The sequence below is a fragment of the Acanthisitta chloris genome, unplaced genomic scaffold (genome assembly GCF_000695815.1).
Source record: "Acanthisitta chloris isolate BGI_N310 unplaced genomic scaffold, ASM69581v1 scaffold1610, whole genome shotgun sequence".
Taxonomy (NCBI): Eukaryota; Metazoa; Chordata; class Aves; order Passeriformes; family Acanthisittidae; genus Acanthisitta; species Acanthisitta chloris.
In genome coordinates this window covers 1-15,005 of record NW_008653127.1, presented here as the reverse complement: position 1 = coordinate 15,005, position 15,005 = coordinate 1, and the positions used below count along the sequence as shown (strand labels likewise).

General features: G+C 52.9%; 1 protein-coding gene across 1 annotated transcript in view; it reads right to left on the bottom strand.

Moving 5' to 3' along the window:
- The window catches only part of POLE (polymerase (DNA directed), epsilon, catalytic subunit), a gene marked incomplete at its 5' end in the record, with an annotated part of 26,645 nt that extends 12,199 nt beyond the window's left edge, over positions 1 to 14,446 (bottom strand). The window contains 23 exons of the mRNA XM_009079433.1: positions 426 to 621; positions 1,160 to 1,317; positions 1,755 to 1,899; positions 2,580 to 2,672; positions 3,041 to 3,189; positions 3,860 to 4,005; positions 4,594 to 4,740; positions 4,835 to 4,937; positions 5,741 to 5,869; positions 6,492 to 6,599; positions 7,447 to 7,659; positions 8,249 to 8,362; positions 8,923 to 9,055; positions 10,071 to 10,190; positions 10,816 to 10,901; positions 11,164 to 11,274; positions 11,840 to 11,947; positions 12,221 to 12,301; positions 12,592 to 12,733; positions 13,322 to 13,476; positions 14,011 to 14,103; positions 14,240 to 14,284; positions 14,366 to 14,446. Of these exons, the coding sequence (XP_009077681.1) occupies positions 426 to 621; positions 1,160 to 1,317; positions 1,755 to 1,899; positions 2,580 to 2,672; positions 3,041 to 3,189; positions 3,860 to 4,005; positions 4,594 to 4,740; positions 4,835 to 4,937; positions 5,741 to 5,869; positions 6,492 to 6,599; positions 7,447 to 7,659; positions 8,249 to 8,362; positions 8,923 to 9,055; positions 10,071 to 10,190; positions 10,816 to 10,901; positions 11,164 to 11,274; positions 11,840 to 11,947; positions 12,221 to 12,301; positions 12,592 to 12,733; positions 13,322 to 13,476; positions 14,011 to 14,103; positions 14,240 to 14,284; positions 14,366 to 14,446 (2,856 nt within the window). The remainder of the gene's footprint in view (positions 1 to 425; positions 622 to 1,159; positions 1,318 to 1,754; positions 1,900 to 2,579; positions 2,673 to 3,040; positions 3,190 to 3,859; positions 4,006 to 4,593; positions 4,741 to 4,834; positions 4,938 to 5,740; positions 5,870 to 6,491; positions 6,600 to 7,446; positions 7,660 to 8,248; positions 8,363 to 8,922; positions 9,056 to 10,070; positions 10,191 to 10,815; positions 10,902 to 11,163; positions 11,275 to 11,839; positions 11,948 to 12,220; positions 12,302 to 12,591; positions 12,734 to 13,321; positions 13,477 to 14,010; positions 14,104 to 14,239; positions 14,285 to 14,365) is intronic.
- Positions 14,447 to 15,005: the final 559 nt, after the last annotated feature.

Below are 15,005 nucleotides of genomic sequence, written 5' to 3'. Positions count from 1 at the left end.
CCAGCACAGGGGGAGGATCACGGGGGCTGGGACAAGCAGGTGCCATTGGCCTCTTGCCCACCTGGGCACACCTGGGGTTATGTCCAGCTGCTGTCACAGCACCCCCAGGGCCTCTTCCAGCTTTCCAGCCCTTCTGCCCCCATCCTGGAGCATTCCATGCTTGTCATGACCCAAGGGTAGGACTCTTGTTGAACCTCACACCATTGGCCCATCAATCCAGCCTGTCCAGATCCCTCTGCAGAGCTTTCCTGCCCTCCAGCAGATCAACACTCCCACCCAGCTTAGTGTTCGCAAACTGACCAAGGGTGAAAGAGGCACAAGGGACCACTGACTCTGTGCAAGCAAAGTCCACACAGTGCCTGACCAGCTCAGACACTCCTTCCCCAGCTCCACCTCGGAGTGCAGACATACTAAGCTGTGCCTACCTTGCTGTAGAGCACATCCAGCCAGTAATCAGCCACCTTGGCCACTGAAGCATAGACCTCCTCCAGCGTGCTGCCTTTCAGAAAGGCTTCAAACACAGACGACTGGAAGATCTTCACCAGCTGCAGCTCTCCTCGGCGCTTCACCTCGAATCCCTTCAGCTCAGCCAGGGACCCATCCTCGTTGAACACTGCATACCTAGGAGGGACAGCGTGGGCAAACCTGGCCTGTGCCAAGGGACATGTCCCCCAGGATCCCACTGGTCTCCCTCCTGCCAGGACACCTATCCCCATGCCAGCATGTCACCATCCAGCATGTTCAAAGGAGCCATGGTGGCACCTGGATGATCTCAAATACCTACAGCTGCTCTAGCAACCATTTCAACTTGGTCTGGAAAAGCACATCAGCTCATGGCCCAGCTCAGCCACACTGACCCATAGAACCACAGTGGAAGGGACCTTAAAGCTCATCTCATTTCACCCACTGCCACGGGCAGGGATACCTTCCACTAGCCCAGGCTGCTCCAAGCCTCATCCAGCCTGGCATCCTGGTATGGCACATGCACAGCTGGATTCAAGCATGATCTGATGTAAGCAACTTGCCATTTAAAGCCAGTAAGTCAACTGTGCTGCTGACTCCAGGGGCAAAGACAAGCATGCCCTATGTGCATGAAGGGCATGAGACCCTGTGTGTTGCTCTGGGAAAGGGATAATATCTCAAGCTTTGAAAATCTCACCTTTTCTTCAGCTTCTTGCCCTCCTCCTTGGAAGCTGGGAGGATCATGGCCAAGTATGGACCATCCACTTCAAAAAAGATGCTGTTCTCTGAGCGTGTGACGTAGGTGAGCGAGGCTGGGTCCTGCAGCTCCTGGTACTGGTCATTGGTGAAGCCTTCCTGTGGGCACAGCCCCAGGAGAACAGCTTTACCTCCACAGCCAGGTCACACCAGGGGATGGCCCTGGCACACACCCTGCCCAAAAGGATCCCTGAGCACCCCTCTGGGGAGCAAAAATCAAAACATCTGATCTGCCGGTTGAGGAGAAAAACACTTTGGACCCTAGGATGATATTCTTTTGTCTTACAGAGGATGGAATGAGCAGAGGATGGGTTCAGACCTTGCTCTGGACTCCCAACCTGCACAGCTGAGCATGTGTGAAACCTGGTCTCTTACAGACCCCCCTCTGCTGGGGGATATTGAGCCTCTCACTCTCCTTGGATGCTCTCCAGGGCCATCAGTCCCAACATCTCACTAGTTCCATGGGAAGTGGAGATGGAAGAGGGATCCTCCTCCATCATCAACTCTCCACCTCCTTCTCCCAGCTGCAGACTCACCTTCACCAGGATATTCAGCATGGCACCTGGGTAGGAGATGGTCACCTTTGGCTTCTTGGCATTGGTTGACTTGATGACAAAGTTCTCTGGGAAGCTGTTGGGGAGGACACACCAAATTCCATCGGTATCCAGTTCCAGAGGTCTCCTAAGGAAGGAAGGAAGGGAGGCCACTGTCAGGAGCAGAGTGGATGAGTGGTCAGGATCAGCTCTGTGCCCCTCAAAGGCAGCAGCAGCCTATTGCATCCACTCTCTGTTCCCTTTGCAAAGCAAACCCTCAAACACAACAGAACAACCACAGCAGTGTCAGGGATCTGAATGTTCATGAAATCATAGAAACCCAGAATGGTTTGGGTTGGAAGGACCTTGAAGCACATCTCATTCCCCACCCCTTACCATGGGCAGGGACACCTTCCACTAGCCCAGGTTGCTCCAAGCCACATCCAACCTGGCCTGGAACACTCCCAGGGATGGAACAGCTACTTTGAGCAACCTGTGCCAGTGCCTCAGCACCCTCACAGGGGAACAATTCCTTCCCAATATCCCATCTATCCCTGCCTTCTGGCAATGGGAAGCCATTCCCTGTGTCCTGTCCCTCCAGGCCCTTGTCCCAAGTCCCTCTGCAGCTCTCTTGGAGCCCCTTTAGGCACTGGAAGGGGCTCTAAGGTGTCCCTGGAGCCTTCTCTTCTCCAGGCTGAACATTCCCAGCTCTCCCAGCCTTTCCTCATAGGAAAGATGTTCCAGCCCTCTGAAAGCTTTGGTGTTTAATGTGCTCCCAACATCTATCCCAGATGCAGATGGACCTTCCCCAGCTGGGAACACACTCACCCAATCTGCTCAATCAGCTCCCTTGCCTGGGTGATGATATTAGCCCCCGTGAAGCAGACAATTCCAGCCATTTCCATGGAGTACCAACGAGCTCTGGGAGCAAAGGAGTCACAGTCAAGAGCATGACAAACTCGGCTATGTAAGAGCAGGAGGAATTCCAGGTGCAAGAGGGCAAGAAACCCACCAGCACTGGCTGTTGGAACACTGTCCTCCTTGCCCTACTTATGCTTCAGAAAAGCTGGAAACCCAGTAACAGACAAGATTCCCATTATTTAATGTCTGGCAAGAGTCTCCAGGACTAGAAGTCATGGGGTGGAAGCAAGAGAAGAGTGTTTCAGGCAGCACCAACCCTCACCTTGACGGTTCAGGAGAAGGTAAAGCAAGTGACAGCCTCACCAGGACAACCCTGGTTTCCAAGGGGCCTCTCTGGAGGACCCTGCATTGCCCAGGGGGAGACTCACCCTTTCCTCATGACATAACCATAGAAGGAGTTGAGGATGCACTTGTGGGCCAGCTGCAGGGAGTCATACAGGATCTCCATGTTCTTGCAGCGTTTCACTTCAGAGGCATCTCCCATCTCCACTGCTGCAGACAGCTTCTTTTTCCACACCTGCACACCATGGGCAGGGTCAGGACAATCCCATTTATCACTACTGCTGGCACCCAACTGGTTCCCACTCAGTCCCAGCATAGCATTTCAACTCTAGAGCAGTATCCTTGCCAAAAGATCAGTAGCATGAGCTACACATCCCTTTTCCTTTCACAGCACAGGAGGGTTTGGCCAGAGGCACTTTGTCCCATGGTGAGAGGGACATGCAGCTCCCACCATCGACTGGAACTGAATGAGCATCAGTGGTGCTACACCACGTGTGTGCAGGGAAGGACCCAACATGCTGCCTGCAGCAATCCATGTCTGGCTGACAGCAGAATCACTGTAGGAAAAAAACTCTCTGCCAGCCTTGTGATCTATTACAAAACAGGCAGCTGGGAGGAGCAGCAAAGCAACTGGTTCATTAATTAACTCTGCCAGAGGTAGTCTCAGAGCCTCCCAGAACGGTTTGGGTGGGAAAGGACCTTAAAGCTCATTTTGTTCCATGCACTGTCATGCCCAGGGACACCTTCCACTAGCCCAGATTGCTCCACGCCACATTCCTGGCCTGGAATACTTCCAGGGATGGAACAGACACAGCTGCTCTGGGCAAACCTTTGGGGTTTTCAGCAAGACACAAGAGGTCCCTGGCCTTGGCAAGCCAAGTTTGACCAGCAGCCAAGCTCAGTACCTTGTGCAGCCCCTTGAACTCGTAGCGGCGGTCGCGGAATGCTCGCACCGTGTCCACGTAGAAGGAGTTCTCTCGCTGGCAGATGGTGGTGACTCGCTCCTCCACCTTGGTGACATGGATCTTCTTGTAAGCCTTGCGACAATAATCTGGTCAAGGGAAGAGGCAGAGGGAGGTTCTCAGGGATGGGTGTCTGGCTACAGAGGGATGGGCACAGTAGGGGCAGGGAGACAGCTAAGCATCAGGGATGGGTGAGCGAGGGGCAGTCCTACAACAGTGGGAGAGGAAGGAAGATCCCAGCATGGAGAGAAGCAGCACCTTGTTAGGGAGATGCAAGGACAGGGGGCAAAGTCATGGCCCATGCACAAAGCCAGGCTCTGCCACCAGCCAACTGGATGGTTCTGCTGGACAGCATCCCTCCAAGTGACAGGATAATATGATGTTTTCCTTTCATTAACTGGCTTTAATTAGCAGCATTACAAAAAAACAGAGCCATTCATGTTTCAGCCCAAATCCTCAGGTTTGGACAAAGAGAAATACTGATAGAGGCACCAGTGCCTGGCACCTCTTAGGAAGCACACAGGAGCCTGCTGGGATCTTGGAGAACTTCTGATGCTGGACCCATCTGACCCCACCCCACAGCCATGGGAGGGGTCACTAATGGTGAACACTGCTCATTAACTGGGGTTAATGGTGAACATAGCTCCAGAGCATCACCTTGATGGTTTGGTTTTTACCTGCCAGTCGCTTTTTCTCATACTTGGCCTGCTCTTCCCTGGAGAGCTCATGGAAGGCACGGGGTGGTCCATCAGGAGACAGGGGAGGGAACTTCTCTGACTCCAGCTGCTGCTGGATGCGGTGGTACTCGCTGCGGCTGGCAGGCACTGTGGAGGAGGGCAGTGATCAGTCTCCCAGGCCAGAAGCAGGAATTGGGCTCCATCCCTTTGCGTTGGACTGCACAGTCCTTCCTGTACTTACTGAACTCTCCTCTCCACTGCCACGTCATGCGGCGCTGGCAGTTGGCTCCTGGTTTGTTGAAGTCACAAGCAGCACACGTGGCCTCATCCACTATGGCTGAGGGCTGGGTACAGTGACAGACACACAGGTGTTAGAGGGGACAGGGCCCCAAAGGACAGCTTGGGCCAGAACAGGTGCTGGGTGGCAGGAGAGTGCAGGTGTGACCATCAGAGATTGTACTCAGAGTTCCCCTTCCCAGAGCCTTTCAGGAACACAAAACAACAGCTGCATTTTTGGGGAGTTCTAGCTAAAGATGCAGCTCAGTCTGTGCAGACCTGGTATCCAGAGAAGGGAACGGAGCTGAGGAAGGGGCTGGAGCACAAGGAGTAGCTGAGGGAGCTGTGGGGGATCAGCCTAGAGAAAATGAGGCTCAGGGGAACCTTCTGCTTTCTACAACTCCCTGCCAGGAGGTGCAGCCAGGTGGGGCCAGGCTCTGCTCCCAGGGAACAAGGGACACAATGACAGGAAATGGCCTCAAGTTGTGCCAGGGAGGTTTAGGTTAGATATTAGGGAAAATTCCTATACTGGAAGTGTTGTCCACCCCTGCACAGGCTGCCTAGGTCAGTGGTGGTCACCATCTTTGAAGGGATTTAACAGCTGTGTGGATGTGGCACTTGGGGACATTGCTAGTGGTTAGTGGTGGCTTCGGCAGTGCTGGGGGAATGGTTGGACTGATGGCCTTAGAGGGCTTTTCCAATCAAAATGATTCTGTGATTCTCCATGGCACTTGACTGACTTTCACACCCAGCCTCATCTGGTCCCCTTGCCCTGGGCATGAAGTTCAGCCCTTGCTGTTAAGAGGAACCAGAGGGACCACCAAAGTCATCTAGAAGTCAAATTAGGAAAGATAAGGTTGATGTTACCCACCTGCAATCTGTTGGTCAGAATGATGTTAGGGTACATGGCCCCCACGTCCAGATGGTAGATAAGGGGACACTCAATTCTGTTGGGAACATCCTTCAGGGAATTCAGTTTGACCTTGATTTCATCACAGACCTGTGTCGAGACAAAGAGAAGTGAAACTCAGACAAGAAGGAGTTAAGGAGTCAAATACTTGCTGAATTTGGTCCTTCACGTCTTCACAGGAACATCTGCCACTGGCTCTGGGGACAGAAGTCAAGGACCAAAGGAGCAGATCGGGGACTCCTTGACCATCAGTGATTTAGGTTTTCTTTTGGACCTCCAAGTTGGGCTTTCCTGTAGGGGTACATGGCAGGTGGGAACAGCTGCTTCCTAAATGTGACTTGATCAAGGACTTTTTCAGTGCAAACAGGTCAATGGAGACAACAGCAAAGAGCATAAGTCCCCAGTCTGGTGCTGTCCTCCAAGAACCTCCAGATGTGGGTTTGGAGAGGGGCAACATGCATTTTGTAGCTGATAAGTGGGGAACAAGAAGAACATGAATATTTGGGATATCTGAGGGGTCTGTCTTCTCCCTAAATCTATTCCCAGCTCTCTCAGAGCTTTGTTCCTGGTTGAAGCTGCAAAGGGGAAAACAGAAAATGCATCCCTCTTCTTGGTCTCTCTCCACAGAGCATAAACCAAACCCAAACAGGCACTTCAGAGCAGCAGTCCCAGCCCTTCCTGCCCAGCCCCAGCCATGCCATGGGCGCTGTACCTCCTGGAAGTTGGTGACCTGATCCAAGGGCAGACCTTCCTCCTCCTCGATGGCATGTCGCAGGGTCTTCTCCACGTGCTGCACCAGGAAGTCGAAGGCAGCAGGATTCTGCAGGGACACGGGGATGGCAGTGAGGCCGTGGGCAGGGTGGCAGCTCCTGCCCTGCACCCCTGTCCCTGCCTGGCTTGGGGAGCTCTAAGCTATAGGGGACATGCTGAGGTGATGGAGGCAGCCACCTGATCCAGAAACAGGTGAAAGACCCTCAAGGAGGGTTCAGAAGAAGTTTAGGTTGAGACAGAGAAGGACAGAGGGAGACCAGGACCCCAAGGGGACAGAGGTATAACTTCCAAGAACTACTGGTTAGAAGCTGGAAGTGTTGCAGGCCAGGTTGGATGAGGCTTGGAGCAACCTGGGCTGGTGGAACATGTCCCTTGCTGTGGCAGGGGGTGGATGAGATGAGCTTTAAGGTCCTTCCAACCCAAACCAGTCTGATTCAGCAGAAGTGCTGCCCCAGAAAATAACCCCAAACCCTCATTTCACCATCCTCTCACTGTCAACAAGCTCTGTCTTGCTTCCAGTATGTGACATGTGACACTTGCTCTACCAATGAAGCACAGATAGCCACTTGGAGACCTCCTCCCATCCCATCCCAACTTCAGGTGCCCAAGGTCTCAAGCATTGGAACAGACTGCTCAGAGCAGTGGTGGAATCACCATCCCTGGAAGTGTCCAAAAAATATGTGGATGTGGCACTAGGGGACATGAATTAATGGTGGCCTTGGCACTGTTGGGTTGATGGTTGGACTTGATAGTCTTAAGAGGCCTTTTCCAACCTCAATAATTCTGTGATTCCAGGTGCTGCCCAGCAGGGACACACTGGAGATGCCAACACCTATGGAGGATTATCCCTCACCAGAATGCTCACTGAGGACAGGGGCTGGCTGCTGGGCCCTCACCATTTTGAAGCGGCAGGGAATGTCACTGCGGAAGACTCCAGATTCCAGTGCCTCCACGTGGCCTCCCACGTATGTCTCCGAGTCCAGCATGTGCCCATCTTCTGTAAGCTTGTTGAATTCCTGCTCCTGCTTGTTGGGGAAGATGATGTTGGCATGATAGGCCTGAACCATCAACAGTGCCTCACACAGTGTCCCAGATCCTTTCCTTAACACCTGCAGGAGAGAAACCAAAGGTTTTAAACTCAAAAGGAATAGATTCATATACTGGGAAGGAATTCCTCCTCATGAGGGTGTTGAGGCTGTGGCTGCTCCATCCCTGGAAGGGTTCAAGGCCAGGTTGGATGGGGCTTGGAGCAACCTGGGCTGGTGGAAGGTGTCCCTGCCCATGGCAGGGAGTGGAACTGGATGAGCTTTAAGGTCCTTCCAACCCAAACCAGTCTGATTCAGCTGGAGTGCTGTCCCAGAGCTGGTGGCACCAGACTGGCCTTACAGCCTGTCTAGTGTCACAACCATCAGGAGATCCAGCTTTGCATAGCCATGAATGCAAGTGAACTTGGCTGACCATGGACCATCAGCCATACTTCCTTGCTCCAGCCCTGCACTGCCAACCCTCAAGTGTCTTGTTCTCAGACTGCTCGCTCCAAACACCCCATGGCTGTGGGGAGCAAGGAGTGGCCTCTAAATCCACCCTCTGTTACATGGATGCAAAGTGTCCAGGCAGTGGGCATCAGATCTGTGGCCAGAGCATCCCTACAGGGTGGGAGACATGGCAAAGAACTCATCACTTTAGGAAGGCACTCACCTCATCAGGCTCCATGGGAATGATGGTGCACAAGGCAAAAATGAAGGGATGCACATACTTCATATACATGTAGTAGGTAGCAACAGCATCAGACACTGAGTAGGTGGCCAAGGTCTGTCAGAGAAGGAGAGAGGCAAGTTAATCCCAACTGCATGGGACAGAGCAGCTCAGTGACAACTTTTGTTCACTGCTTCCTGCTGGACATGTTTACATCAGCAGGGAGAAGGGAAAGGTGTATTTTTCCATAGTCTATAGTCTAGAATAATGTGTTTGCTTCAAGACCACCTTGCTCTAGCTCTAATCACACAGAGACATGTCAGCTTTGACTGAGAAGAAACGGGGAATGAGCTGAAGGCACAGAATCCACCCCATTTGGGACTCAGGAGGCTGCTCAAGGGCTCAGCAGAACCCCCTGCCTGTGTCACCTGGAGCACTAACCCTCTCCTGTCCCCTCCAGCAGGTCACAGCTCTTTATGGTGTTTCTGATTTCAGTGGTGCCTGTCCCCCCACACTGATGTAAAGAAATACAGAGACTGCACAGTGCAATGCCAGAACAACTTCAGGGGAATCCTGTTCCTTCTCCCCACAAGCTCTAAGGCATCAGCAGTTTGGGGAGACAGTTTGGGTGCAGCTGCTCTAGGCTTGTTTTCCCACAGAGCACAGGGATGGAATACCTGAGGCTCCTCCGTGGCCATCCGGCACATCTCCTCAGGGTCCAGCTCCACTGGATCATAACCCAGTTTTGCTTTAGCTGCTGCTTTCAGATTGTGACTTCCCACTGGGAGGTAACTGTCTCTCTTCACCCACCTGGACAGAATCATGAAAACATCAGTTTGTGCAGAAAAAACAGCCATAACCTTCAAAATGGGCTCAGGGTTGCTAAGGAGATCTTGAGTACCATGGGGACCTTGACTCCCATGGGGACCTCTCACCAAGGACAGCCCAGCATTCCAGCATAGTACAGTGCTGTCCAACTTCAGCTATCCCAACCAGGAAAAACATTGTCCATCCCATCACCACTGCTTGGAATTCCCACCTTCCAGCTCCCTCAGTGGCTTTAAGATAAACATTTCACCACTGGAGAAGATCCCACCAGGATTGCAATACTCCAGAGCCCAGACTGCTCCAGTGGGGGAAACCTACATAAAACCCCCAAACTTCTCTCTTCCCCATGTGTCCTTTCCTCTTCCAGCTGGGACAGGAGGGTGGTGGGTGAGGCTACAGTCCCTTCTCCACTCCAATGACCTAAGCTTATCTCACACTTTCTCTGTTGCCCCAAATTAGCCCTCAAACACTCATAACTGCAGGGTGAGAGCCAGTCCTGGGAGTCCCTCAGGGGAAGGCTTGGCAGCTCCTGCAGGATGCAGCATGCCAAGGGGAAGAAGAGGTCACAGAAATGTCACTGTAGTGATAGGACAAGGAGTAATGGGGTTAAATTGAGTGAGATTTAGATTAGACATTAGGCAGAAGTTTTCCCTGTGAGGGTGATGAGACACTGGCACAGGTTGCCCAGGGAGGCTGTGGCTGCCCCAAGCCTGGCAGTGTTCCAACACAGGTTAGCTAAAGCCTTGAGCAACCTGTTCTGGTGGAAGGTGTCCCTGCCCAGGGCAGGGGGTTGGGGCTGGATGAGCTCTAAGCTCCAGTCCAACCTCTTAACATACTAAAATACTACAACATGGATTATCACACAGCTGAAGAAGGTGTGACACATGAAACCTCCCAACAGGCAGAGTGAAAACAGTATTCAAATACAACCATAGGTATTTTACATAAATTCAAGCAATAAAGACACAGCTCTATGCAGAGGGGCAGCATTCAGTACCTCAGACAGTCCATGTGGATGCACTGGGATGCTTTGTACTCTCCCTGGCTGTCCTTCTGAAACCCAATCTCCTGATACATATTAATTCCATGAGCTGCTGCTCTTGCTTCCACAAAGGGCCTGGGGAAACAAGCAGTGTGAAGGGAAGGGGCAGAACAGGCATTTCTCTTCATCTCTGACAACAGTTTCACAAATGCTTTGTTACGAAGTACTTAAAAGAATTTTTCCTGTTATTTATCTGTGTATTTCATGGGGAAAACTTCCTGCAGGACAGGTGCATGTCCCATCCCTGGAAGTGTTCAAGGCCAGGTTGGATGGGGCTTGGAGGAACCTGAGCTGGTGGAAGGTGCCTAGAATTGCAGTGTGACCCAAGGGGCAAAGCTGCTTGCTCACAGTCTGCACCTGGAGGAGAAGGAGACACATGGTCCCTCTCCCCCTGCTTCTCAAGGCTTGCCTGTGCCCCTCTCCCAGTATCCTCCAGGTATCTTCTGCCCTCCCTCGAGTGGGCTCATCCAAACACCAACATTCCCATGCCAACAGGGATTTAAAGCAGCTCAGCCAAGCCAATGGGACTCTATAGAAACTGCCAGGCCAATGACCACAGGATTTGGGCAGGGGCATAAAGTGACCAGTCCATATGGATCCCACACTGTCTGAGCTATTGAAGAATGTTGAGGATGGAACCTGGCCCTGCCCTCCAGCTCAGGTGACACCTTGCCAGCTTAGTTCTCATTCCTGGTCTTACCAGTCAAAGAAGTCTCCGTTGTATGTGACGATGATGGTAGGTTTGGTCTCCTGGACATGTTCAAACCACTTCTGGATTAAATGAGCCTGGGATGAAACAGAGAAGGTAAGTATTTAAAGGAACTTCAACTCCTCCATGGAGGTGGTGGGTACCACAGTTTAACAAACCTTCCACTTTCCTCCCCACCTAACCCAAACCTGACCTCTCTTACCCTTACTCCCAAGAAATGAAAGCACAACCAGCCCGACTGGACCCACCACGTTCCCCAGCAAGGCAGCCTGAATGAGCTTCCTTTGTCCAACAAGAGCTCTAGGCAAGTAAAAACTGTGCTGGGCAGAACTGACTCACCTCATCTGGTTCATTAAAGACACAAAATGGACCCTCATACTCCGGCTTGGGAGTGAACTCAAAGTCTTCAATGTCCTCTGAGACGATCTCCCTGTTTGTGATTAGGTAGCCCTAGGGAGGTGACAGGGAGGCAGTGAGGAGAACTTGCAGGCAACCCAAAAATGCTGTCCAAGTGATGGGATGTTTTCCTCTTGAAAGCCAGAGCTTCTGTCAAGGGGAACAACTGGTTGGGAGTCATCCGCTGAACCATCATAGCCATCAGAAAGGAAGGCCATGGAGAGACATGAGACACCACTGTTGTTCCTCGGCCTCAGAGAAGCACCAGCAACCTGAGCTGGGGACTGAAACTCAGGATCTTGTGCATCACCCAAACTTTAATGCCATTTCCACAGCCTCACATGGCACAGCACAGCAAGCCTGGAGCCAGCAGGGAGTCATCCGCTGAACCATCATAGCCATCAGAAAGGAAGGCCATGGAGAGACATGAGACACCACTGTTGTTCCTCGGCCTCAGAGAAGCACCAGCAACCTGAGCTGGGGACTGAAACTCAGGATCTTGTGCATCACCCAAACTTTAATGCCATTTCCACAGCCTCACATGGCACAGCACAGCAAGCCTGGAGCCAGCAGGGCAGTGGGCAGGTGAGGACAGGTGAACCCACCCCACTGTCCTCACCTGTCCATCAATCATGTAGGAGATCATCATGATCTGGTCTGTCTCTGCATCAGGAAACTTCAAAGGGAGTTTGGTTGTCTCAATGTCAAAGGCAAGAACGACAGGATCCTAGGCAGGACCAAATCCGTTAGAAAACATTCCAGAGCTGATGGAATGACTTGAAGTTAAAGAGCAGCTCCCATCAAGCCCAGTGCTGGCCCAGCAAGCTAACCAAACCCTCCCCACTAATCAATTTTGTGTTTTTTCAACCCAAAAATCATTACCTAAGCCCAGAAACACAACCTTGCCCCTTCCACCGTGGTGTGACGCCAGGAGCATGTCAGAGAACAGTCCCTTGGGGCAGGCACACCTGGACAGGACATCTGCCCACATAACACTCACTGGTCGCTCCACGAGGTCATCTCGGCGGGTGATTTCGGGGGGGTAGGTGCTGCCTCTGTATCTCACGTTATACCAGTGAGCCTGTGGAGGGAGGAGTGTGGGCAGGGACTGCAGGACCAGCTCTCCATGGCACTCTGACAGAAGCATGGGTATCACACAGAGCCCAGAGGAAAGGCTCAAACTATGTCCATGAATCAGTCAATTAACTTTTCTGCATGTCATTAACTAAGAAGAAGCCCAACAGCACAAGACTAAGCACTGGGCATGAATTCATCATCATCAACACCTTTGTGAAGGTCTTGGGAGATAAAACAACCTTTTCTGTGCTTCAGAAACGTGGCCACAAGAAGGCAAAGCTCTTCCCTACTCACCACATGGATCTTCAGGTCAATGGAGAGGCGAATGTGGTAGGGCACGTCGTACTCCCTCATGTCCACAATGTTGTCCATCTGGTTGGCAATTTTCCTGGAGGCTCCTTCCTCATCCGTGCTCAGAGTGCCTCCGCTCAGAGCACTGCAAGGGCAGAGGGAAGCAGCTGCCTTACCTGAGTGCCAGTCTCCAAGGGACAGTCACCGGCACTGATGACAGCAGCAGCACGAGTCAGGGACAGGAGAGGAATAGAAAATGTTGGGGGTTTTTCCCTTTTAGTCACAACTATGAGTAAGGCTGCCCAGCATGCCTTCACAGGGAACAGGGAATCTATTTCACAGACAGGCAGGGGTACCACCCCATCCCATCAGCTCTGGAGCTCTTGATGTGCAGTATGGAGCTGGATGAACCACCTCAGGGGTGGCTGGCAGAGAGGCACAACTGGGGTCAGACACCAGGCAGGACACCACCTCTGAGGTGCCTAATTATTGAGTGGGTGATGAGGCACTGGCACAGGTTGCCCAGAGAAGCTGTGGCTTCCCCATCCCCGGAAACATCCAAGGCCTGGTTGGACAGGGCTTGGAGTAACCTGGTCTAGTGGAAAGTGTCCCTGCCCATGGCAGGAGGTGTGATTAGATGACCTTTAAAAGTCCCTTCCAATCCAAACTATTCCAAGATTCTGTGAGTCATTAACATGAGGGACTGACTGGCTGCCCTGCAGGGAGCTCTCACCTGGACAGCATGGCCGTGTAGACATCGCTCGCCTGGTCCCGCTCTCTGTTTTTCCTCACAGCAGGAGAGATCTCCTTCCGCACCTTCACCAAGTCCTCCACTGTGTTGAAGGACAGCTTGATGTAGTTCCTCTTCAGGCCCACCAAGTGGTTTGGCTGTGAAGCAGCAAAGGAACAGCAGCTCAGGGCTGGGCACCATGAGAGAGGGGGAAGGCTGATGACACTGACACAGGAGGAAGAACTGGCTAACAAAAGGTGCCAATGGGTGGGAGAGTAAAGCATCAAGAAGAGATTCTGGTGGGCATGTCAAAAGGGCAAGAGTGGCACAGCAAGGGCACAGCCAGCTGTGCTGCTCACACAGGCATCCATGAGTGGGATTCACTAAAGGAAAAGGAGAAAGAGGGGGTCAAGAGGAGCAGCAATCCCCTCCCACAGTACTCTTCTTCCTCCAGGCACTTTAACACCTGCAGTTAACGTGCTGAAAGCACTGTGGAACAGCCTATATGCTCGAGGAGAGGAATGTAATCACTGTTGATAAGCAGTTAGACATAATGTTTCTTAGACACCACAAAAGCACCAGGAGAGCTAAATCAAGCATTTCTCTTCCCTTCTGTTCCTTTCCCTTCTTACATCACTATAGCTATTCAAGGCCCCCAAAAAAACACTACTAGAGCACAGAGGGATACAGACCAGGTCCAAGTCCTCTTTGGGGACAGTCTCCAGCTTTGCAATCTTCCCTTGGAACTTCTTGGAGAGGAAGGAGGACACCTCCCGCTCGCAGCCCTGTAAAGACACCCCGAGGCTGAGCAGTGTGGCTCTGTGTCTTGGGAGGAGACCATCCCAAAGGAGAGTGCCCAGGAGGTCTCAAGCTCCCCAGGATGCTTTCCCCTTCCTGGGGACCTCAGGGTCCCCTCCTCACCTTCTGGGTGGCAATGTAGAAGTAGGGCTTGTAGGGCAGGGCCACCTAGGAGAGAGCAGATGGGTGATGGTGGCATGTTCCCCCCTGGGACCCCACATCCCACCTGCCTCCACCCCGGGGACCCACCTTGAAGCGGCTCCCATCCTCCTGGATGAAGTAGTAGTCCACTGCGCTCACCGACCGCCGGTCCTCGTCCAGCACCTCCGTCTGTCCACAGACATCAGGACTCAACAAGGTCCCTCCATGAGCCTTCCCCTGGGGCTCCACCACGGAACCCTCCCATCCTGGGATCTACCAGGGACTCCCTCCTAGTAGGATTCTCCTCCCAGTAGGGCCAGGGGAGCACGGCAGGCCCGGTAGGGCTGTGGAAGTCACTCCCTCTGAATAGGACTGGGGTGTCTCTGTGGGAAGCTCCTCTCCTGGCCCTATGGAACCCACTCCCCCCACGCTGCTAGGGTCTCCCCGGGGAACCCCCTCTCCCATATCCCGTGTGGGGTATCTCCGTGGGACACCCCCTTCTCCCTGGGCCCTATTTAGGACTGCTGGGACCCCTGTCCCAGCGATATCTCTATGGGACCCGCATCCCTGGTACAGCTGGGGTCTCTCCACAGAATACCCCTCCCCAGGCTCTGCCGGGGATCTCCCCGTAGGATCTGCCTCCCCAGGCCCTTCTGGGGAGGCCTGCTCTCCGTAGGATCCCTCTGCCCAGACCCTACCGGAGGTCTCCCCACGGGACCCCTCATGCCCCATGTGTTGCCCCGCCGTC